General features: G+C 44.1%; 1 protein-coding gene across 2 annotated transcripts in view; it reads right to left on the reverse strand.

The window, feature by feature from the left end:
- gpr179 (G protein-coupled receptor 179) overlaps window positions 1-7852 on the reverse strand; it is an 83990-nt gene extending 76138 nt beyond the window's left edge. For both annotated transcript variants that reach the window (XM_048560315.2, XM_048560314.2), the window contains exon 1: window positions 6471-7852. In XM_048560315.2, the coding sequence (XP_048416272.2) occupies window positions 6471-7381 (911 nt within the window). In that variant the 5' untranslated portion in view covers window positions 7382-7852. The remainder of the gene's footprint in view (window positions 1-6470) is intronic.
- Window positions 7853-23622: the final 15770 nt, after the last annotated feature.

Genomic DNA, 23622 nt, shown 5'->3' on the forward strand with positions numbered 1-23622 from the left:
AAGGGGGCATAGTTTTAAAGTGAGTGGAGGTAGATATAAGGAAGACATCAGAGGTAGGTTCTTTACTCAGAGAGTGGTCGAGGTGTGGAATGCATTGCCGGAGAGGGTAGCGGAGTCAGCCTCATTAGGGGCATTTGAGTGGCTATTAGACAGGCATACGGATGATAGTATAAGGCAGGGATGGAAGTTAGATTGATATGAGGTTTAGGGTAAAAGTTCAGCACAATAACATGGGCCAAAGGGCCTGTACTGTGCTATACTGCTCTATGTTCTATGTTCTATGGGTAATAAATGCTGGCCCTACCAGCAATTCACATCACCATGAATCAATGAAACAAATATGAAACAAAAACAGAACTTTCTAGAAAAGCTCAGCAGGTCTGGCAGCATCTGTGAAGGGAAATCTAAGTTAATGTTTTGGGTCCAGTGACCCTTCTAACAAATGTGAATATGGTGTAACATACATTGAATATTTTCTTTATTCATTCACGGGATGAGGGTATCGCTGGCAAGGCAGCATTTATTGCCCATCCCTAATTACCCAGAGGGCAGTTGAGAGTCAACCACATTGCCGTGGGTCTGGAGTCACATGTAGTCCAGACCAGATAATGATGGCAGTTTCCTTCCCTGATGGACATTCGTGAACCAGATGGGTTTTTTCCAACAATTGACAATGGATTATTATGTAGTATTCTTCATTTGATACACCTACTTTCATGTAAACCAAAGATATTTTAGGCTATTTTTTTTAAGGTTTTTTTATTGAGTTCATCAGGGCAAAGAATAGACACGTTTGGTTTCACCCGCCCCACGTCTACATCAATCAGTCCCAGAACATGAATGACACATTTTGATGCAGAGTAAAGTTCCCTCAGCACTGTCAATGCTGCACTTAAACTGCGATCTCGATATGGTGTGTTCTGAAGTGTTCACTGCAACATTTTGATTTTGCACACCTGACTGTATTTGTCAATTGTGCCATTGTGGATAGTTATGCACTGTGAATGTTAGATACTAAATTGTAATTTCAAAAAACATTTCAATACCAGCAAAGAGAAGAAAATTTCACCCATAATTTGAATTATGTGCAGAGATGGAAGTTGTGATCAAATCCATTAACTTCTTTCAAAGCAGCTGATTTCCTGTATATAAATAATACATTAATATACATTCATGTAACATCTGTAACATTGTAAAAAGCCCCAAGGTTTTTCACAGGAGTGTAATCAGAGAAAATAAAAACAGAAATTGCTGGAGAAACTCAGCAGGTCTGGCAGCATCAGTGGAGAGAGAAAAAAGAGATAATGTTGCGATTCCCATGACTCTTCTTCAGGGCAGGAGCTCCAAACAAGATTCATTATGGACTCTAAATGCATCTTTGTTTCTTTCTCCACTCATGCTGCCAGGCCTGCTGAGTTTCTCCAGCAATTTCTGTTATTATTCCAGCTCTTTGGCAGCTGTTGTACTATGTTATTACTTTAGTGACCGTACAAAAACTGACTGAACCAATGAAGGAGACAATAGGGCTCATAAAATAGTTTTAAAAGAAAGTCTTAAAAAAGGAGAGAAGATGGGGTTTTAGTAGTGTCCCTCCCTCTGACCCAGGACAAGCAGACTCAGGTTCCACCTGCTCGAGACGAGTGGGAATATTAATCAGGCTGATGAGAAAATATCTATTAAGTTAACTTCTATTATATACTTTTCATGTTGATCAATTAGAATGATTTTTTTTGGCAAAACTATTTTAAAAACGCAGACAGGGCTTTTTTAATACAGCAGTAGCGTCCCTCCCTCTGGGCCACGAGACCTGAGTTCAAATCCCATCAAAGGACTGTAATCACATCTCTGAATGGGTGGATTGAAAGGAAATGAAAAAAAAAGGAGAGGGGCTTGGAGCAGTTTGCAGCTGGAATTCCAGAGGTTAGATTCGAGATGGCTGAAGTTATGGTCATAATGATGAGACAGGATTCAATTAGTGAGAGGTAACACCATGGGGTGACAGCCTAATCATTATTGCGTCAGCCCTGTGAACAAGCCCACTCAATTTTAAACTCTACTTTGATCTTAGCAGTTAACATTAATTTGTCAGATTGACAATGGTGAAAGGACAAAGCACTGAGTGCACTTTTTGCCTGGATGCATCTGCTGACTCACATCTCTTTGATATCTAAGTCTGTTTTGTTATCTTGTAGAATGGAATGATGATTACAACAATAGATATTTTCCACAGAGGAAGAGAGCATTCCACCCATTGCGCCTGTCCGAGCTCGTTGCAAGTGTATTTCTAAACAGAGATGGAAAGGGCTTGAATGCACTGAAATCACTGAATTCTAAGGCAATTAAGTGTTTCATTGTAGTACCAAAAATTAGTAGGACGGGCGTTTGCAAATTGGGTTGGCAAAGGCAAGATCTTGCCTCCATCTTTAATAGGACATCAAACACAGATCAGGCCAGCTAGGAGGGAGAAAAGACCTGCTGCTCTGGATCCCAGTAAGCATAGGCTTGGAACCCCCATTCAATTCTAGCATCAGGGTGACTGCAGGCAAATATTGCTGAACTCTCAATATAACCAGTTGTGAAATTAAATTGCTTCACTAAGGTCCTTCAGGAAGGAAACTTGTCACCCATTGCTAACATGTGTCTGTTGATTCTTCATGCTGTCATTGTGCAAAACAATCAATTCACGGTGTAAATGTCTGGAGTAAAGAGCAAAGACGAGATGGAAGGAAGGTTTTATATTGACTCAAAATGGCTACCAGAGCTCCATCTGTAAACAGAGCAACATATGAAGAGGCCCTGCGATATTAACCATAAGATTTAAGCTGAAAGTAATGCAGAGGGATTTGTTTTTGTTAGGAACAGACTCCTCTCCTCTCCCTTGCAGAATAAAAAAATTGCAGAATTACTACCTCAGGGTCATGTTGATGCGTGTAAACATTACTCGACAAATATTAATCTCACTTCTGAAAATGAACAATGAACTCCATTGCAATTAAAACAAGCACATTAATTAAATATAAAAAATTATTTTAAATTGAGAGTGGATAATTCATCTGTTTATAGATAGGTTGATGCTTGGAATGACAGTTCAGCATCACACCCGCATGCAGATCTTAACATCTTGTCTATTACAAAACAGAAAAAGATTAGTGGATGCAACAGCTTCCCCAGGAGAAGAGTGCACGCAGAACTGGATATAATTTAAATGTAATTTTGGTGGAGTTAAAGAGTCATTATAGCACAGGCGGAGGCCATTCACCCCAACAACTCCACGTCCATTCTCAATAGAGAAATCTAATCAATCCATGCACAACCTCTATACCTTGTAACTGTACAAGTTTATTTCCTTCAACTTTTCACCCCATTTCCAGTTGAAATCTCCAATTGCACCACCCTTGTAGACAGTCCCCAAATCCTTGTGCCATTTGCTCATGGGAATGTTATTTCTGTTAGACTTATTTAAGCTTGTCATTATTAACTGGATTTCCCCTCAGCGTCATTTGCTACATTGGGATTAAGTGCAACTTCTCCCTTCTCAGCATTAGGGCAGTTGCTGACACGGTGGTGATGTCACTGGGCTACTCATCCCAAGTGCTCCAAGCTAAGGGTGAGGGGTCACAGGTTCAATTCTCACCGCAGCAGCTGATGGAATTTGCATCCAATTAATGAAGTCTGGAAATGAAAGCTACCCTCGGGAAAGGTCACAGTGATTCTATCATTGATTGTTGTAAAAACCCATCTGGTTCATTGATGCCCATATCTGATCTGGACTACATGCTGACTAATAGTAATGTCCTCTGAAACGACCCACCAGGACACTCAGCTCAAGGGAATGGGCAGCAAACATTGATCTTTCCATTATTGACCCCTTGCCTCAAAATAAGACATTTTCTTTAAAAAATCTCAATTTCCTTACATTGTTTTTCAATGTTTCCAGGGGTTGATAATTTTCTATTTCTTTTCCTATCATATGGCTGTTTTCAGAAAGAAAGACTATAAACATAAATTACTGGAATCACTCAGCAACTGTGAGGCAGCATCTGTAGACGAAATTATTGTTTCATCTGAGTGAACATGTGTCCCTTATGTTTCTGGATTGTTACATTATTTCTGATTTCTATCCAGTATGTGTGCTTCAGGGGACTTGAAATGTTAATGATTGAAAACGAATTGAATATACCTGGATTGTATCCCCATGAATTTAACAGGTTGATGGGTGATCTTACTGATCTGTTTAGGATGTGAAAAGGATTAAAATGAGGAACAATTTCTTCCTGTGGGAGGAATCAAAACAAAGATTATTTTAAAGTCTCCTGAAAGTCCCTACAGGTATTGTGAGTCTATCCACAGCACATGGACTGCAGCTATTCAAGAAGGCAGCTCCCCAGCACCTTCTCAAGGACAACTAGGGATGGGTAATAAATGCTGGCCCAGCCAGGGATGCCCACATCCCACAAAAGGACAGATAAAATAAAGGCTTGGCTTCAGAAGTGAAGATGAAAAGTGTTATCATACCAAGGATAGTAAAAATTTGTTGTTTCTTTTACCAGTCACATCTAACCCTCAACACTTTCAACAACGAGAACAGTTTCCAACTATCTACACTGTCTAGGGCTCTCATGATTTTCAAACCTCTGTCAAAACCAGTGCTAACAGCTCCTGCATGTGCAGATGGGTTAATTAAAGTGGTTATAAACAGTCTTTGCTAAGCTTTCTCTATTAACTTTACATCCTTCCTAAAATTCAGTGCCAAGAACAGGAACTTGGATTGAAATCCAAGTCTTTTTAATGGGCCCTTAATCCTGTACCTTGTAACACTCAGTTTTATTTCCACATGAATTTTGAAGGTCCACTAAAATGTTCAAAACTGTGATGACAGTTCTTTGTCAAGTAAGGGTGGGGCATATGGCGTAAATGCTGCCAGTGGATTAACCATGGTTTAATTACATGGGGGAACTGACTCAAGGTGATTGACCAGTCAATTCCTGATAATAAAGTGTGAAGCTGGATGAACTGCTGTGTTCATCCAGCTTCACACTTTATTATCTTGGATTCTCCAGCATCTGCAGTTCGCATTATCTCTGACCAGTCAATTCCTGCTTGCACCTCGTACCAGAAAAGCTGACGTTTCAGGCCGGGACCCTTCTTCAGAAATCCGAGACATCAGCTTTCCTGTTCCTCTGATGCTGCCTGGCCTGTTGTGTTCCTCCAGCTCCACACTGTGCCTTTTCTTTCATGGGCTTGTCAAACAATGTTTCTGAAGACATTTTAGCAAATGAAAGCGAAATAATGTGAAAGCTGGAAATTTGAAATCTGAACAGAAAATACCTAGCAGGCCAGGCAGCAGCTGCAGAGAGAAAAACACAGAATCAAAGAATTCCTACAGTGTAGAGGCAAACCTTTTGCCCAGACCAACCCCTGAACAGTATCCCTCCAAGGCCCACCCACTACTCTATCCCTGCATTTCCCATGGCTAACCCACACATCCCTGGACAATTTAAGCATGGCTAATCCACCTAGGCCATACATCTTTTGCCCTGTGGGAGGAAACCCACACAGACACCATGCAAACTCTGCACAGATAGTTGCCCAAGGGTGGGAACAAACCCAGGTCCCTAGCACTGTGAGACAGCAGTGCTAACCGCTGAGCCACAGTGCCGTCACAGATCTGTTGAAATGTCAGTGATGTGAAACATTGACTCCATTTCTCTTTCCACAGAGGCTGTCAAACCTGTTGAATATTTCCAGCATTTTCTGTAAATATCTTTTTACAAATCTCTGGCAATATATTCGATGTGGTTCCCTTTATTAAGGGAGAAGAATGGCGAAGCAGAAAGATATTTGTTCTCTGTCTTATGTCTGTCCTCTGAATGTCCAACAAATGTGCAGGATGAGGCAAGTTAAATAGGAAACCAGCCATGTTCCTTGTTTTTCAAAGATCATTTCACAGTAGAACATCAACATAAAATGTGGTGATGTAAGTACATTATTCAGTGGACTTTTGAACATTTTGACTCGCTCAGACCTGAGACTACAGCAAATTAACTTCACTTTATCTTAGCTAATGTCTGCCTTTAAAGATCTGGAGTGAAAGAAAACGTTTCTCCACTGAGGTATTTAAGGAGCAAGGTCAAACTGCATTGGAACTGCAGAATGAACTGGCTCATTCTTATATTTTTGGAAGAGCGATAATAAAAAAAAAGGGTGATGAAAAGACTGGAGAAAAGCAATGCAGGAAAAGAAAGAAGAACAACAAGAGGCAGAGTATAAAGAAAAAAAAATGGAAATAAAACGCACAATTGGAATTAAAACTGTTTGACTTCCACTCTCCAGAAGGATTCGAATTTCTAGGAAACAAACACTAAACATTTCCAGTGCCGCTAGAGTTTTTTTTTGAAGCCTTTTGCATTGATTAGAAAACGCAGTTTTTTTTTTGAAGAAAGCATTTTAAAGAATTTTGATTAACTTACTTAAACTCGGGACTGAGATCGGGCTTCAGTCCATAGAATGAAGAAGACAAGCTCATCATCCATTTGGGGATAAATTTAAAATCTTCACAATCTAAGAACGGGCTAGACCACTGAACGTGCTTTTTGTCAGTCATGTAGCTGTGCCCGAGCCCCCACTTGGGGCTGTCCAGTGTTCTCAGGTCATTAGTTAAGATCCACTTGTTCAGATCAGGTGTCTTTTCGTGTTTCATCGCATTGAACCAGTCGTTGTCCACAGTCTGGTTCTCCAGATCTCCTGGGATCGAGGACAGTTCCCGCAGGTAGATCGCATTCTGGCGCTTGGCTGCCTGGAGAACCAGTTGGGACTTGGAGGGGATGGTGGGCACGTCCAGAATGAGCACTGCCCTGTCAATGTTGGCATCTGCCTCCACGATGCTCCTCACCAGGGCATGGTACCACTCGATCTCATCCTTCACACTGGTTTCCCGAAGGTCATTGGTCTGGAAGACCAGGTTGAGGAAGTTGGTGGCGTGGACCAAAGCGTCAACGGCCCCCCTGACCAGAGACTGGACCCTGGCACTGGGGTGCCCGGTGCTGCCAGCTCTGATCTCCAGCCGCTTTGTGCAGTTCGCCCGCAGCAGGGTGGCGGGGTCCCGGGAGAACAGGAAGGAGCTGGCGGCTTCTGCTGTCTCTGGCTCCGAATTGGCCAGTTCTGCTGGTGGGCTGCTGAGCAGCCTGGAGAGGCGGCTCGCATTGGCCCCGATCCCCGGGCCCAGGCCAGCACAGACCCCGACCTGGGCGATCAGAAACAGTCGCAGCGCAGACCTGGCCAGCTCCATGTGACTTCTTCCCGCTTCCAGTGCGATCCGCTGGGGCCCGAGCCGAGGGTCTGCCAGGGGCTGGCTCACAGACTTCTTAAGGGCTGGCCCCATCCGGAGCAAGTGCTGAAGAGCTGCGCCTCCGAGGCCATTCTGCCCCCCCCAGCGGAGGGTGGCTGCTGTCCTGTCGCTCAGCCCGCTTTCCTGCTCCCTGGGTCAGGCTGGGTTGTAGCAGTCCCTGGTGTACTGCCTTTTAATCCAGGCACATTACAGGAGAATGATAAAAATAGCCCAGACATTAGAGGAAAAAATGTGGGAAAGACCATTTCAACAGGGGCATTAAAAAAATCTCGTCATTTTTCACTCTAAAATAGTGCATCCTCTCGGTGATGAAAGCAGATCGCTCACCATGACAACGGGAGACATGAAATGAAGGGGGAATGAGCAGGCGGGCTCTGAGAGGATGATATTGACTGACCAGGGCGAGTGTCTCAGTGAAACAGCATTGACCCGGGTTAGCCTGGTCATTGTCCTCACCGCACCGCTCTAAGGTGCTGCCCTCGATGCAGGAGCACCCAGGAGCTGTCATTTATTTGACTATTTGAGGGCAACAAGATTTCAGGATCCATCCACACCCCCAACACACACCCCCACCCCCCTCCTCCAGCACCGACCTCCCCCTCCCAGTGGAAATGGGACCCTGCATTGTCCAAAACCTTTGCAGTTTTTAAAAATCGTGCTCAGGCAAATAAGTTCCCCATCATTGTGTATAAAGCAAATCAGACAATGCGGCCAGCGGAAAATGTAACAGCGCCGAACACGGACTCTTGCCGATCGCCTCTGACGAGGTAAGAGCATAAGAGATGTCCGGAAGACAAGTCAGTGTCAGATGTGTGTCCTGTGTGTGTGTTGTGGGGATTTAAGCTAAGGGTCTAGACCAGGGCACGGTTACAGCGGGAGAAGCGGCTGCCCATTACCCGAAAGGTCATTGAGACAGCGGCGTGGCTCGCCTTCCCCTCCAGGAAGGGTCATTGAGACTAAAACCTGAGCCCTGGTTCTAGCCACAGCCTCTGGTCAGCCGTTTCCAGGCTCTTTGTTTTTCGTTCTTTTTTCGGATCTCCTCCACCCTACATCACACTGTTCCTGGAGCCGGATTGACAATGCCCCCAGCAGACACACAGCAGCCTTCCCTCAGAACCGAGCTTGGGCAACAGGATTAGCCGGGACTGGAAAAATCGGGATCAGGTTGTCTGAATATTTGTATCTGGGAAGGGATGTGAAGATAAAGGGTCCAGAATGGCTCCAGGGATAAGGAGCTTCGATTAACATTGTCAATTGGGTAGTGTTCCTTGGAGAGGTTTTGGTGAGATGTTACTGACCTTGAGGCTGGTGGATCAGGCCATGTGAGTGTTCTGTTGGCTCTGTGAGAAGGGATTGTAGGGCCTGGACAGCTCTCAGCACCACACTGCTGCTGGATTAACTCTCATGAGATAATCAGCGATGCACTCCGGAATGGTTTGCTGGGTTTTAGTACTTACAATCCAGATCAAAGGGATCATTTGGGGATCAGAAACAAAACCAGAAATTTCTGGAGAAACTCGGCAGCATTTGAAGAAAGAGAAGCAGAATTAACGTTTCTTCGGGGCCATTAAGACGGAAATAATTGTGGTGTCAGAGATAATGGGAACTGCAGATGCTGGAGAATTCCAAGATAATAAAATGTGAGGCTGGATGAACACAGCAGGCCAAGCAGCATCTCAGGAGCACAAAAGCTGACGTTTCGGGCCTAGACCCTTCATCAGAGAGGGGGATGGGGGGAGGGAACTGGAATAAATAGGGAGAGAGGGGGAGGCGGACCGAATAATTGTGGTGTGGTAGCTCAGCAGTTAGCACTACTCCCTCACTGCACCAGAGACTTCCGTTCGATCCTATCCTTGGGCGCCTGCACACATTGGCTGCGTGGGTTTACTCCCATGGTCACAAAAAAAGCGTGAGCTAGGTTGACTGGCCATGGAGAAATTGTCCAGGGATATGGATTAGCCATGGGTAATATAGGGTTAGGATCTGGGTAAAATGCTCTCAGGAGGATTGGTGTCAACCCAATGTGTTGAATGGCCTGCTTCTTTCCTGAAGAGGCTCTAATTTACTCTTATTCTCTCTCTATAGCTGTTGCCAGGCTTACTGAGTTTCTCCAGCAGTTTCTGATCCCCAACATCTGCATTTTTGTGATGGAATGAAATATGGCAATATTGCTTTAAAGTTAGAGATAATGGGAACTGCAGATGCTGGAGAATCCAAGATAACAAAGTGTGGAGCTGGATGAACACAGCAGGCCAAGCAGCATCTTAGGAGCACAAAAGCTGATGTTTCAAGCCTAGACCCTTCATCAGAAAAGGGGGATGGGGAGAGGGTTCTGAAATAAATAGGGAGAGTGAGGGAGACAGACGGAAGATGGATAGAGAAGAAGATAGGTGGAGAGTATAGGTGGGGAGGTAAAGAGGGGATAGGTCAGTTCACGGAGGACGGACAGGTCAAGGGGGCGGGATCCCATCCTCCCTGGACTGACCTATCCCCTCCCTACCTCCCCACCTATACTCTCCTCTCCATCTATCTTCTCCTCTATCCATCTTCGTTCTGCCTCCCCCTCTCTCCCTATTTATTTCAGAACCCTCTCCCCATCCCCCTCTCTGATGAAGGGTCTAGGCCCGAAACGTCAGCTTTTGTGCTCCTAAGATGCTGCTTGGCCTGCTGTATTCATCCAGCTCCACACTTCGCTTTAAAGTTATTTGGTTTGAGTTATAGCATTCAATTTATCTCAAACAAATGTGCTTTCAAACTGTTGAAAATGAAGAAAATCACAAAGGCACTCAAGGAAGAATCTTTCTATTTGAATTTTGTGTCCCCTTGAAAGGATTTGTCTGTGCGAACTTTAGAACCCAGCCTAAAAGCTTCACATTTCAGGGACAAGGCCAGTTCAGTTTCCCCATCTTTTGCAGTCACAGAGTCCTACAGCACAGAGACAGGCCCTTTGGACCAAACTGGTCCCTGCTGACCAAAATGTCCATCCATGCTAAGACCATTTTCCTGCACTTGGCCCACGTCTTTCTAAAGCTTTCCTTTCCATGTATTTGGCCAAATGCCTTTTAAATGTTATTAATGTTATGCCTCAACCACTTCCACTCTCAGCTCATTCCATATGCATACCAGCCTCTATGTAAAAAACTTGCCCCTCAGGTTCCCATGTATTCTTTCCCTTCTGACCTTAAAATGATGCCCTCTAATCCTCAATTCCCCTGGTAAAAAGGCTCAGTGTATTCACCCTATCCATGCCTCTCATGATCTTATACACTTCTATAAGATCCCCCCTCAGTCTCCCACACTCTAAAGAAAAGAGTCCCAGCTTGACAGTATTGAGTAAAGAAGTTGGGAAGCTCCAATGGTTTGGGATTGAGGAGGCAGTGATTTGAGGGGCTAGAAGCTGCACTTCATGATTATTATAGTGCTCAGTCAGTTGGAAAGGTGGGATTTGCTCCCAGATGTGCCTGATGATGTGTTTTGACATATTTAAGGTGCTATTAGAAAGATGACACAATTGCAGTAGCAACTGAAGGCAAAGTCTGGATTTTTAGACACAAGAACATTTCCTGTTTCCTCTGTAAGATAACTGATACAATCTGGATCGTCAATATAGCGTACATTGTAAAATATGTTATGCGCTCTGATGAAGGGTCTAGGCCCGAAACGTCTCTGATGAAGGGTCTAGGCCCGAAACGTCAGCTTTTGTGCTCCTGAGATGCTGCTTGGCCTGCTGTGTTCATCCAGCCTCACATTTTATTATCTTGGAATCTCCAGCATCTGCAGTTCCCATTATCTATGTTATGCGCGTATGTTAGTTTTATATTTCACATTCATTATCATATCACTACAATTTTTGACAATTGACAATTCCCCTTTAGAAATAAATTAGCTAAGTTTGGCTATTTTGCATAATTATAGAACTGGACTGTTAATCTACAAACCCTAGACTAATGATCTAGCAACAAGTACAATCTCACCACTTTAAGTGGGGGAAATCAAATCAATAAATTAAATAAATCAGGAACAAAATGAAACAAAATCAGTAAAAGTGACCATGAAGCTAGAGGATTATGCTTTAAAAAAGCCACACCTTGTTCACTACTTGCTCTTGTAGAAGGAAATGTACCATGTTAACTCAGTTCAGTCTTGATGTGACTAAGATTTCACAGCAACGTGTTGTTATGGTCCCAGCTGATGATAAGTCAAATCCCAGAGTGACAGCTGGCTTGATAGTTTTTTTATCTATTGTATTTAATGTGGTGGTTAGTCCCTAAAATATACTCATACAAAGCTGCAAAGTTTCTTCAATAACAGAATGGAAGTTTATTACACAACGATGTAAATGAACAAAGAGCTATTTAGAAAAAGAACATAATTAGAAAGATCTTAAACATGCAGTGAAACTAAATGTTCAATCTCTCTTCCAATACCATCATCTTATAGAAATCAAGATCAAGAGAAAGCAGAGATGATGGGAACTGCAGATGCTGGAGACTCCAAGATAATAAAATGTGAGGCTGGATGAACACAGCAGGCCAAGCAGCATCTCAGGAGCACAAAAGCTGACATCAGAGATGAAGGGTCTAGGCCCGAAACGTCAGCTTTTGTGCTCCTGAGATGCTGCTTGGCCTGCTGTGTTCATCCAGCCTCACATTTTATTATCAAGAGAAAGCACATCTTTTTATCTTAAAATCAACTTCATTCCTTAGAGGGTTGGTCCAGTGAACTGTGAAGACTTCTTGAATGAAAACTCATGAGACAGAATTTACTTTTTCTCAACTTCTAATAGCCTGTAGATTTCTAAACAAACACTCTTGGTTTAGAACTTACACAAACTAATGTTTCTGCTGAGGTAACTTGTGCCTTTAATTGCTCTGAAAAAATTCTTTCTAGCACAGAAACTAAACTTACTTTTCATCCCAGTCAGGTTCCCTCTGAACTAACCTAAAAACACTCATTCTCTAGTTTTTCCTAAACCAAAATTAATACTTGGTTATTCTGAAACAAAACAAGTTAATAGCCTTCATGCTGTACTTTTTCTGTCATAAACACCACAGTATAAACACCTTATTCATTAATACTCTAGATGTTAGCAGTTACCTGTTCTCTCTGACACAGACTGGAATAAGTCAATGCTTTGGAAGAACTGTCTAACCCTGGTTTCTTTGTTAAACCAACACCTATATGCCACTATTCTGACATGTAAATTCTAAAAGTTATGTCTATATATACAAATTACATACCTTTCATCAGACCTCACTCCAAAGAAGAACAAAACTTTGACCTTAAGAGGTATTTTCATTTCCAAGCAAAATGTTCTTTTTAACACAATTTCTGTGGTACATTGACAGCAATGATTTATTGATATTTAACATATAATGCATTTTAATGACTGCTGTTTGAACATTGGAAAATTGCTGGTACATCTCTCATTCCAAATAGCATGATTTCACACTAATAAAGTTCATCTGATATTGCAGAAGTTAATATTTCTCTATTTTCTGGCTTTGTCAGCAATTGTCATTTATGGAGAGATAGTAAGAACTGCCAAAGCTGGAGTCTCAGATAATACAGTGCAGAGCTGGAGGAACACAGCAGGCCAGGCAGCATCAAAGGAGCAGGAAAGCTGATGCTTCGGATCAGGACCCTTCTTCAGAAATGGGGAGGGGAATGGAGCTATGAAATAAAAAGAGACAGGGGGTTTGGGATGGGAAAGGTAGGTGGGATGGTGATAGCAGGTAGGTAGTGGTGGGGATTGGTCAGTGAGGTGGGAGGAGCGGATAGGTGGGAGAGAAGATGGACAGGTCAAGGAGGCGGAGTTGAGAGGGGGGCTGGTCTTGGGATGAGGTCAGGTGTGGGGAGATTTTGAAGCTTGTAAAGTCCACATTGAGACCATTTGAGACCATTGGGTTGCAGGCTCTCAAGGCAGAACATGAGGTGCCGTTCCTCCAGTTTCCGGGGGACATTGTTGTGACACTGGGGGAGGCCCAGGATGGACACATCATCCAGGGAGTGGGGGGGGGGGGGGGGGGGGGTTGAAGTGGTTCGCGACTGGGAGGTGTTGTCATTTTTCACAAACTGAGCGCAGGTGCTCTACAAAGCTGTCACCGAGCCTCCGCTTGGCCTTCCCGATGTAGAGGAAGCCACATCGGGAACAGCGGATACAATGACCACATTAGCAGATGTGCAGGTGAACATCTGTCTGATGTGGAAGGTTTTTTTGGGGCCTGGGCTGGAGGTGAGGGGGAAGGTGTAGGGGAAGGTGTAGCACTTCCTGCAGTTGCAGGGAAAGGTGCCAGGTCTGGTGGGGATTGTGGAGCAGACGAGGGAATTGCGGAGTGAGCAGTCCCTCTGGAAGGCAGATAAGGGTGGTGAGGGAAATATATCCTTGGTAGTGAGGTCAGATTGCGGAACTGGCAGAGAATGATGCATTGAATCCAGAGGCTAATGGGGTGATATGTGAAGACAAGGGGAATTCTGTCTTTGTTTTTATTGTGGGGCGGGGATGTGAGGGCCGAGGTGCGGGAAATGCAAGAGATGTGGTCAAGGGCATTTTCAACCACTGAGTGGGGGGATGTTGCTGTCCTTGAAACACGAGGACATCTGGGATGTCCAGGAGTGGAACGCCTCATCTTGGGAGTAGATGTGGCAGAGGCAGAGGAATTGAATATTATTTTACCATTTCACAAAGAGAATCACAAAGTCATAGAGATATACTGCATGGAAATGGACCCTTCAGTCCAACTCATTCATGCGGACCAGATATCCCACATAAATCTAGTCCCATTTGCCAGCATGTGGCCCATATCCCCCTAAACCCTTCCTATTCATATACCCATCCAGATGATTTTAAATATTGTAATTGTACCAGCCTCCTCCACTTCCTCTGGCAGCTCATTCCATACACGCACCACCCTGTACATGAAAAAGTTGGCCCTTAGATCTCTTTTAGATCTTTTCTCTCTCAACTTGAACCTATGCCCTCTAGTTTTGCACACCCCTACCCCAGGGAAAGGACCTTCCCTATTTATCCAATCCAAGCACCTCATGATTTTACAAACCTCTACAAGGTGACCCCTCAACCTCTGAGCTCCAGGGAAATAGCCCCAGGCTATTCAGCCTCCCCCTATAGCTCAGACCCTCCAACTCTGGCAACATCCTCATAAATCTTTCCTGAATGTTTTCTGGATTCACAACATCCCTCATTTAGGAGAGAGACAGAATTGCATGCAATACTCCATAAGTGGCCTAACCAATAGTAAGGAGGAGGTGTTATCAATTCTAGAAGGTGTGAAGGTAGATAAATCCCCTGGGCCGGACGGAATTTTTCTGAGGATTCTCTGGGAAGCTAGGGAGGAGGTGGCAGAGCCTTTGGCCTTGATCTTTGAGTCCTCATTGTCTACAGGTTTAGTGCCAGAGGACTAGAGGATTGCAAATGTTGTGTACTGGTTCATGAAGGGCAGTAGAGATGACCCAGGTAATTATACGCCTATGAGCCTTATGTCTGTTGTAGGAAAAGTTTTGGAAAGGATTATAAGAGATAGGATTTGTAATCATCTTGCAAGCAACAACTTGATTGGAGATAGTCAACTTGGATTCGTCAAGGGCAGGTCGTGTCTCGCAAACCTCATTGCGTTTTTTGAGAAGGTGACCAAGCATGTGGATGAAGGTACGGCAGTTGACGTGGTGTACATGGACTTCAGTAAAGCCTTTGATAAGGTTCCACATGGCAGGCTATTGGAGAAAGTACGGAGGCATGGGATTGAGGGAGATTTAGTAGTTTGGATTAGAAGCTAGCTTTCTGTATGAAGGCAATGAGTGGTGGTTGATGGAAAATATTCAGCCTGGAGTCTGGTTACTAGTGGTGTGCCTCAAGGATCTGTTTTGGGACCACTGCTGTTTGTCATTTTTATAAATGACTTGGACGCAGGCATAGGTGGATGGGTTAGTAAGTTTGCAGATGACACTGAAGTCGGTGGAGTGGTGGACAGTGTGGAAGAATGTTGCAGGTTGCAGGGAGATTTGGATAAACTGCAGAATTGGGCTGGAAGGTAGCAAATAGAGTTCAATGTGGATAAATGTGAGGTGATTCACTTTGGGAAGAATAATAGGAAGGCAGAATACTGGGTTAATGGCAAGACTCTTGGTAGTGTGGATGGGCAGAGGGATCATGGTGCACATGTACATAGATCCCTGAAAGTTGCCACCCAGGTTGATGGTACTGTTAAGAAGGCTTACGGTGGTTTTATTGATAGAGGGATTGAGTTCCAGAGCCGTGATGTCATGCTGCAACTGTACAAAACGCTAGTGCAGCCTCACTTGGAATACTGCATGCAGTTCTGGTCGCCCCATTACAGGAAGGATGTAGAAGCATTGGAAAAGGTACAAAGGAGATTTATCAGGATGTTGCCTGGTCTGCAGTAAAGGCCTTATGAAGAAAGGCTGAGGGACTTGGGTCTGTTCTCATTGGAGAGAAGAAGGCTAAGAGGGGATTGAATAGAGACATTCAAGAATGTCCTGTAAAGCCACAATGTGACCTCCCAACTCCTATACTCAAAAATGATAAGGGATTGGACAGTAAAAAATGGCATAGGTGTGCTTGTCAATTAATCACTACAGGCTAATATGGAGGTGCAGCATGCTATTAAGAAGGCTAATGGAATGTTACCCTTTATTGCAAGTGAATTTGCGTACAGGAGTAGTAAGTCCTGCTTCAATTGTATAAGAGCTTGGTTAGACCATTTCTGGGCTACTGTGTGAGATTTGGCTTCCTTATCTCAGAATGATATTCTTGCCATAGAAGGAGTGCAATGTAAGTTCACGAGACCTATTCCCGGATGCAGGGACTGTTCTCTGACGCAAGATTGTGTGAACTGAATCTATATTGTCTACAGTTTTGAAGAAAGAGAGGTGATCTTATTGAAACCGCCAAAATATTCAAAGGGAAAGGCAGGGTAGAAGCAGGTAAGATGTTTCACCTGACTAGGTCTAAAACCTGGAGGAACGGTTTAAAAATAAGGGGGATTCCACTTATGTCCAAGATGAGATATTATTTTACACAGGTGATCATGAACTTTTGGAATTCTTAGTCACAGAGGGCTAAATAGGCACAGTCTTTGAATATGTTTAAGGTAGAGATTGATGGATTTCTGGTTACCAGTAGCATACATGGTTATGGGGATGGGCGTGAGTGAAAGGCATTGAAGTGGTTAATCACCCATGATCGTAATGAATGTTAGGCAGGCTCAATTGGCCACTTGGCCTGCTTCTGTTTCTATGTGACTAAGTACATTTTGGTGATCAAGTGCGCATGTCCAATTTTTAAAAGCAATTCTCCAATTTTGAAGTTAGTTATGAATTCTGTTACTGTGTTGACTTTGTGACAATCAGTGTAGGATCTTCACAACCCTTTCAGTTTCAGATGGTGAGTTACTTCCATTTTGACTCTGTTCAATAATGTCATTGTCCATCATGAACTTAATCTGTTCCCTCACTTCAGATAATTTATTTGGATTGAATGTGTAAAGATTTTGGTTTATAGGCAACATGTTTCACATCAACATAATGAATAATCAAAGTTACATTTGTTTGTCTATTCTCTCAAGTTGATTTATTAATCTGTAATAGACTTCATATGTCTCTTTGATAGTTTTCTGGAAGATATACTAACATGCTAACGAATGCGTTAAGCCCCTCCGCATTGTTCAATCTGCTGGAGGATCAGCTTTTGAATTTTCAATTCCTGATTATCTGATTTTTTGATTTTTAAAATTCTACTCCTGATTTCCTTCACTATTATAAATATACATTTCTCCTGACTATCCTTGCTGCATTAGATCCGTTCAATATTGTAACATGGCACACGTTGATTTTTACAATTGTTAAGAGCACTTTGAGTTTCTTGTTGACTTAGAAAGGTCTAGTGAACCTTACTTTGAATGATGCCCCCGAGATAGGGTAACAGCCCAAACAACATGTCCCCAACAACTTGACTTTGAACTTTACCCTTCGTAACTGGTCTAGGCTTTGTTGCTCATTGAGAACTTGTTAATTTTTTTGGTATAATCACATGCTCAGCTTAGTTTTGGAAACTCAAAATATATTCTGGAAGCATCAAGTTGAATTTTGTCAAAATTAGTCAAGTGTCAATTTCAAGGAGTTTCATAGAGGGCTACTCACTGTGAGATTTAGTGATTTACCTCAGGCAATTCCCTGCTGCTCACTCCATCAAGCCTCTGTATTGCTGCTCTTATGATATCGTGCACTCAAAAGCAATGGAGGTACTTGCCACTGTCAGAACGCACCAGGATTTTGACCCCAATACCTTATCCAAAGCCTGGCCATGCACCAGGTCAATCGCTGCCAGCTGCAAACAGCCCTTCACAGTGTACGAAATGTGAGGCTGGACGAACACAGCAGGCGAACACAGTGTACGTTGTGGGAAGCAAACAAAAAGGAACGGCTTCCAAGGACTGAAAGTGGCAGCAGTAACACTTCGTAGAAACTTACATTTATTAATGCATTGCTACTTTTCGTCATTACCTGTCTGACTGTCATTGTAGACACTAAATTACAAGATTTAAGAAAAATAGACCTTTGTACCATATCATGTTGGTACCGTATCTATTGGGATGACACTGTTTCTCTAACATCCGCTGCAGTATTAACATTTTGTTGTTAATGAAGTGTGGAGCTGGATGAACACAGCAGGCCCAACAGCATTCCAGGAGCACAAAAGCTGACGTTTCGGGCCTAGGCTCCCTACCTACGTCTGTGACACCACCCACGCCCTCCACCTCCTCCAGGACTTCCAATTCCCTGGCCCCCAACACCTCATTTTCACCATGGACGTCCAGTTCCTATACACCTGTATTCCGCATGCAGATGGCCTCAAGGCCCTCCGCTTCTTCCTGTCCCGCAGGCCCGACCAGTCCCCCTCCACCGACACCCTCATCCGCCTAGCCGAACTTGTCCTCACCCTCAACAACTTCTCTTTCGATTCCTCCCACTTCCTCTAGACAAAGGGGGTGGCCATGGGCACCCACATGGGCCCCAGCTATGCCTGCCTCTTTGTAGGTTACGTGGAACAGTCCCTCTTCCGCACCTACACAGGCCCAAACCCCACCTCTTCCTCCGTTACATTGATGATTGTATCGGCGCCGCCTCTTGCTCCCCAGAGGAGCTCGAACAGTTCATCCACTTCACCAACACCTTCCACCCCAACCTTCAGTTCACCTGGGCAATCTCCAGCACATCCCTCACCTTCCTGGACCTCTCAGTCTCCATCTCAGGCAACCAGCTTGTAACTGATGTCCATTTCAAGCCCACCAACTCCCACAGCTACCTAGAATACACCTCCTCCCACCCACCCTCCTGCAAAAATTCCATCCCCTATTCCCAATTCCTCCGCCTCTGCCGCATCTGCTCCCACGATGAGGCATTCCACTCCCGCACATCCCAGATGTCCAAGTTCTTCAAGGACCGCAACTTTCCCCCCACAGTGGTTGAGAACGCCCCCTGACCATGTCTCCCGCATTTCCCGCAACACATCCCTCACACCCCGCCCCCGCCACAACCGCCCAAAGAGGATCCCCCTCGTTCTCACACACCACCCCACCAACCTCCGGATACAACGCACCATCCTCCGACACTTCTGCCATCTACAATCTACATCATCAACCCAAGACATTTTTCCATCCCCACCCTTGTCTGCTTTCCGGACAGACCACTCTCTCCGTGACCCCCTTGTTCGCTCCACACTGCCCTCCAACCCCACCACACCCGGCACATTTCCCTGCAACCGCAGGAAATACTACACTTGCCCCCACGCCTCCTCCCTCACCCCTATCCCAGGCCCCAAGATGACTTTCCATATTAAGCAGGGGTTCACCTGCACATCTGCCAATGTGGTATACTGTATCCATTGTACCCGGTGTGGCTTCCTCTACATTGGGGAAACCAAGCGGAGGCTTGGGGACCGCTTTGCAGAATACTTCCGCTCGGTTCGCAATAAACAACTGCACCTCCCAGTCGCGAACCATTTCCACTCCCCCTCTCATTCTTTAGATGACATGTCCATCATGGGCCTCATGCAGTGCCACAATGATACCACCCGAAGGTTACAGGAACAGCAACGCATATTCCGCTATGGAACCCTGCAGCCCAATGGTATCAATGTGGATTTCACCAGCTTCAAAATCTCCCCTTCCCCCACTGCATCCCAAAACCAGCCCAGTTCGTCCCCTCCCCCCACTGCACCACACAACCAGCCTAGCTCTTCCCCTTCCCCCACTGCATCCCAAAACCAGTCCAGCCTGTCTCTGCCTCCCTAGCCTGTTCTTCCTGTCACCCATCCCTTCCTCCCACCCCAATCCGCACCTCCATTTCCTACCTACTAACCTCATCCCACCTCCTTGACCTGTCTGTTTTCCCTGGACTGACCTGCCCCCCCCCCCACATCCCCACCTATACTCTCCTCTCCACCTATCTTCTTTTCTCTCCATCTTCGGTCCGTCTCCCCCTCTCTCCCTATTTATTCCAGAACCCTCACCCCATCCCCCTCTCTGATGAAGGGTCTAGGCCCGAAACGTCAGCTTTTGTGCCCCTGAGATGCTGCTGGGCCTGCTGTGTTCATCCAGCCTCACATTTTATTATCTTGGATTCTCCAGCATCTGCAGTTCCCATTATCACTGATATAACATCTTGTTGTTATCCAGTGTGGGAACATCCAATGATGGAAAGCCTCCAAATGGTTGAAAATGTTAACTTCTATACGTAGAACGTTAGAATCCCTACAGTGCAGACGCAGGTCATTCAGCTTATCAAGACCACACTGACCATCTGAAGAACATCCCACTCAGACCTACTCCACCTCTGTAACCCTGCATTTCCCATGGCTGATCCACCTCACCTGCACATCCCTGGACACGATGGGCAATTTAGCATAGCCAATCCACCCAAGTGCCCATCTCGGGACTGTAGGAGGAAACTGGAACTCCCAGTGGAAACCCACACAGACAGACACAGGGAGAAAGTGCAAACTCCACATAGGCAGTCACCCAAGGCTGGAATCAAACCTGGGTCCTGATTCTATGAGGCAGCAATGCTAACCACTGAGCCACCATGCTGTTCCTTCTATCGAACAACCGCAAAAATGAAGAAAGGCAAACAAAAAAAAACTATTATTTGTTCCAGTGAACAAACAAGTGCTGCTGGCCTAGAGAGCGGCAATAAATTTACAATCAATGAATAACCACTTCACCTAACCTAGCTTCATTGAAATCAGGTGTCAATTATGACCCATACCTGGTTTCAATTCAAGGTTGCTTATTTCCAATTTTCCTTTATTTCACATTTTTTTCTGTGACTCTGTTCCTCTTTTTCTTCCGATACAAGCATTTTTATTTCTTTTTCCCTCTCTTTTTCCTCTAATTCACTCTTTAAGTAGGACTTAACTGATTCTTGCTAGTTTCTGCCCCATAAACTATGTAGTCTTCTTACATGAATACTCACAAAACTGAGAGCTTAGACTTTCTCAGTTTCAAATATGCTGCATACCTGTAACTAAACACTTCTGGACTAGAATCTGCACAAATTGAACTTTTATACTGGGGCATCTAATTCCCTCAACTGCCCTGGAAAAATAAAACTCCCTTCTAGGAGAAAAAATGCACTTGCTTCCGTTCCCAGTCAGGTCTCCTCCAAACTGCCCAAATTTTCTAAAGCAAAATCTTCTCAAAAGCAACCAATAACTATCTGTCACTATATTGACATCCCAAACTCAAAACATTATGCTCATAAATAGATAAATCACCTATCATTCATCATGGTGGTTGGTTCATGATTGCCTTCTGCAATGACCACACAGGCCATTCAGTTTTGTATTCACCACCTTCACAAGAACAATGAGGGATGGGCAATAAATGCTGGTCTTCCGAGCACCAGCAATACGTTAGTTCATAAAGGGAGTTAAAACTAAACATTCTTCAAGCTAAACAAAGTTTGATCTTGAGGTTAATTGGAGCCAGGACATGCAGGCATGATGAAGACCTACTTTAAAGTGTACATTCCATATTTATTTTTGATAATAATCTCTGTGTAGAAGCTCATTGCATTGTTTTTCTGCAAGTCCATATTAATAGCATCATTGACACTCCTTTATTGGCCTTTGAAATTACCTCAGCAAAGAATTCAATTAAGTTAGTCAGGCATGATGTAACATTAACACAAGCTTCAAGATAGTAAGAACTGCTGATGCTGGAGTCTGAGACAACACAGTGTGGAGCTGGATGAACACAGCAGGCCAGGCAGTATCAAAGGAGCAGGAAAGCTGCAGTTTCGGGTCGGGAACCTTCTTCAGAAATGGGGGAGCAGAAGGGTACTCTAAATAGAGAAAGGAGGGGGCGGTGGTAGCAGGTAGATAGTGGAGCGGATGGGTGGGAGAGAAGATGGACAGGTCAATGAGGCGGGGGATGAAGCTAGTAGAGGTGAGTGTAGGTAAGATGGGGAATGATCAGTGAGGAGGGAGGGGAATAGATAGGACAGAAGACGGACAGGTCAAGGAGGCAGGGATGAGAGGGATGAGGTTGGGAGTGGGGAGATGTTGAAGCTCGTAAAGTCCACATTGAGACATTTAGGTTGCTGGCTTCCAAGTTGGAATATGAGGTGCTGTTCCTCCAGTTTCCGGGTGCCATCAATGCATTGTTTCTGAAATCTGAAGAAGGGTCACGACCCGAAACATTAGCTTTCCTGCTTCTCTGATGCTGCTTGGCCTGCTGTGTTCATCCAGCTCTGCACTGTGTTATCTTAGACTCCAGAATTAGCAGTTCTTATTATCTCTGATCAGTTCATATTTGTTCATGTGCTCTTTCACTCCATTAATAATGATAGAATCTGTTCATTTGTTCTTGACTCAATTAATATAGGCTTGTGGTGTATGGTCGTATGATTTTATCCTTCTTTAGTAATGCAGTGACAACAACTTACAAACTACGGGTATAGTTCCTACCAAAAGGGCTTTTAAAGATTTCAAGGTGGCTTTTGGTGTGCCATTATAAAATTTCATCATTCCACCATAGCTGTGAACTCTAGACTGGGAATTCTGTAATCAGCAATGTAAAACTAAGCAGTTCAAGTGAAATCTTTTCATCCATGGTCACAATTCCAGTTGTATTTCAGTACTCAAGGCCATCATAGTTAAACTATCCTGTTTTTCTTCTTTCGTTGGCTGTTTACAATGAGGGAAGAATGTTGGCTAGGAAACTTACAGTGCCTTGGGACAGTTGATGTCCATTCGAATCACTAACACACACCTTTCATCTCTAGGATTGCACTTCTGACAATGTAACACGTCCTCAATACAGCGATGAAATGTCAGCCTAGATTATGAGCTCAATATCCTGGAGTGGATTTGAACCAGAAGGCTCTGTGACTCAGAGGCACAAGTGCTGTTAATTGAATAGAGCTGACAAGCCTCAAGGAAGCATTAGGAAAAACACAGCAATGCAAAAGAAAAGATGTGAATATTATCTGGGAGTACTGGAATAGTATTTGCATACATTTTCACGTCTTTGTGACACCCAACAATTGTACTTGTCTACTCGGCAAACACAGAGAATCTCACAGGAAATGCAGTGACAAGGCGAAGATTTGGATTGTGTCCCTTTTGTTTAACACTTTAGGCAGTCTAGTGTGGAAATCTACCAGGTTTGTAGGCTCTGATAGTTTTGTTAATAACTGAAGAGAACACATTCTAAATGATGTAATGAATCCATTCTTTTCCAGAATTGTGAAACTTACTGTAAAATAATTTTGACAAACATGAAGCATCCTTATTTATGTGAGTTTACTCATTGCTGATCTCAGCACATACACGATTAAGGTTAACTGTTCCTACAAACTGCAGAGCACATTTATACCCAAATCTTAGTTTTCATGGTATTGTTCTTAAGACACAGTTTTTGACTCCCCTCTCCTCAGGGTCTGTACAGCTCAGGAGGATGATCCTATTCAATCTAGTCAGTTTAACATTGCAGCCACATACAGCAATATCAAGAACTTGCACTTAAGTAGATTTTAAAAGAATGCTGGATACATGAATGACACGCATTCTATTGTTCTAGACAATGGAGGTTAGCACCAAACGCAAGCGACAGGGGAATGAGGGATCCTGACCTTACTGCTGGTTAATAAAATGTGAGGCTGGACGAACACAGCAGGCCAAGCAGCATCTCAGGAGCACAAAAGCTGACGTTTCGGGCCTAGACCCTTTTACTGCT

The sequence above is a fragment of the Stegostoma tigrinum genome, chromosome 31 (genome assembly GCF_030684315.1).
Source record: "Stegostoma tigrinum isolate sSteTig4 chromosome 31, sSteTig4.hap1, whole genome shotgun sequence".
Lineage (NCBI taxonomy): Eukaryota > Metazoa > Chordata > Chondrichthyes > Orectolobiformes > Stegostomatidae > Stegostoma > Stegostoma tigrinum.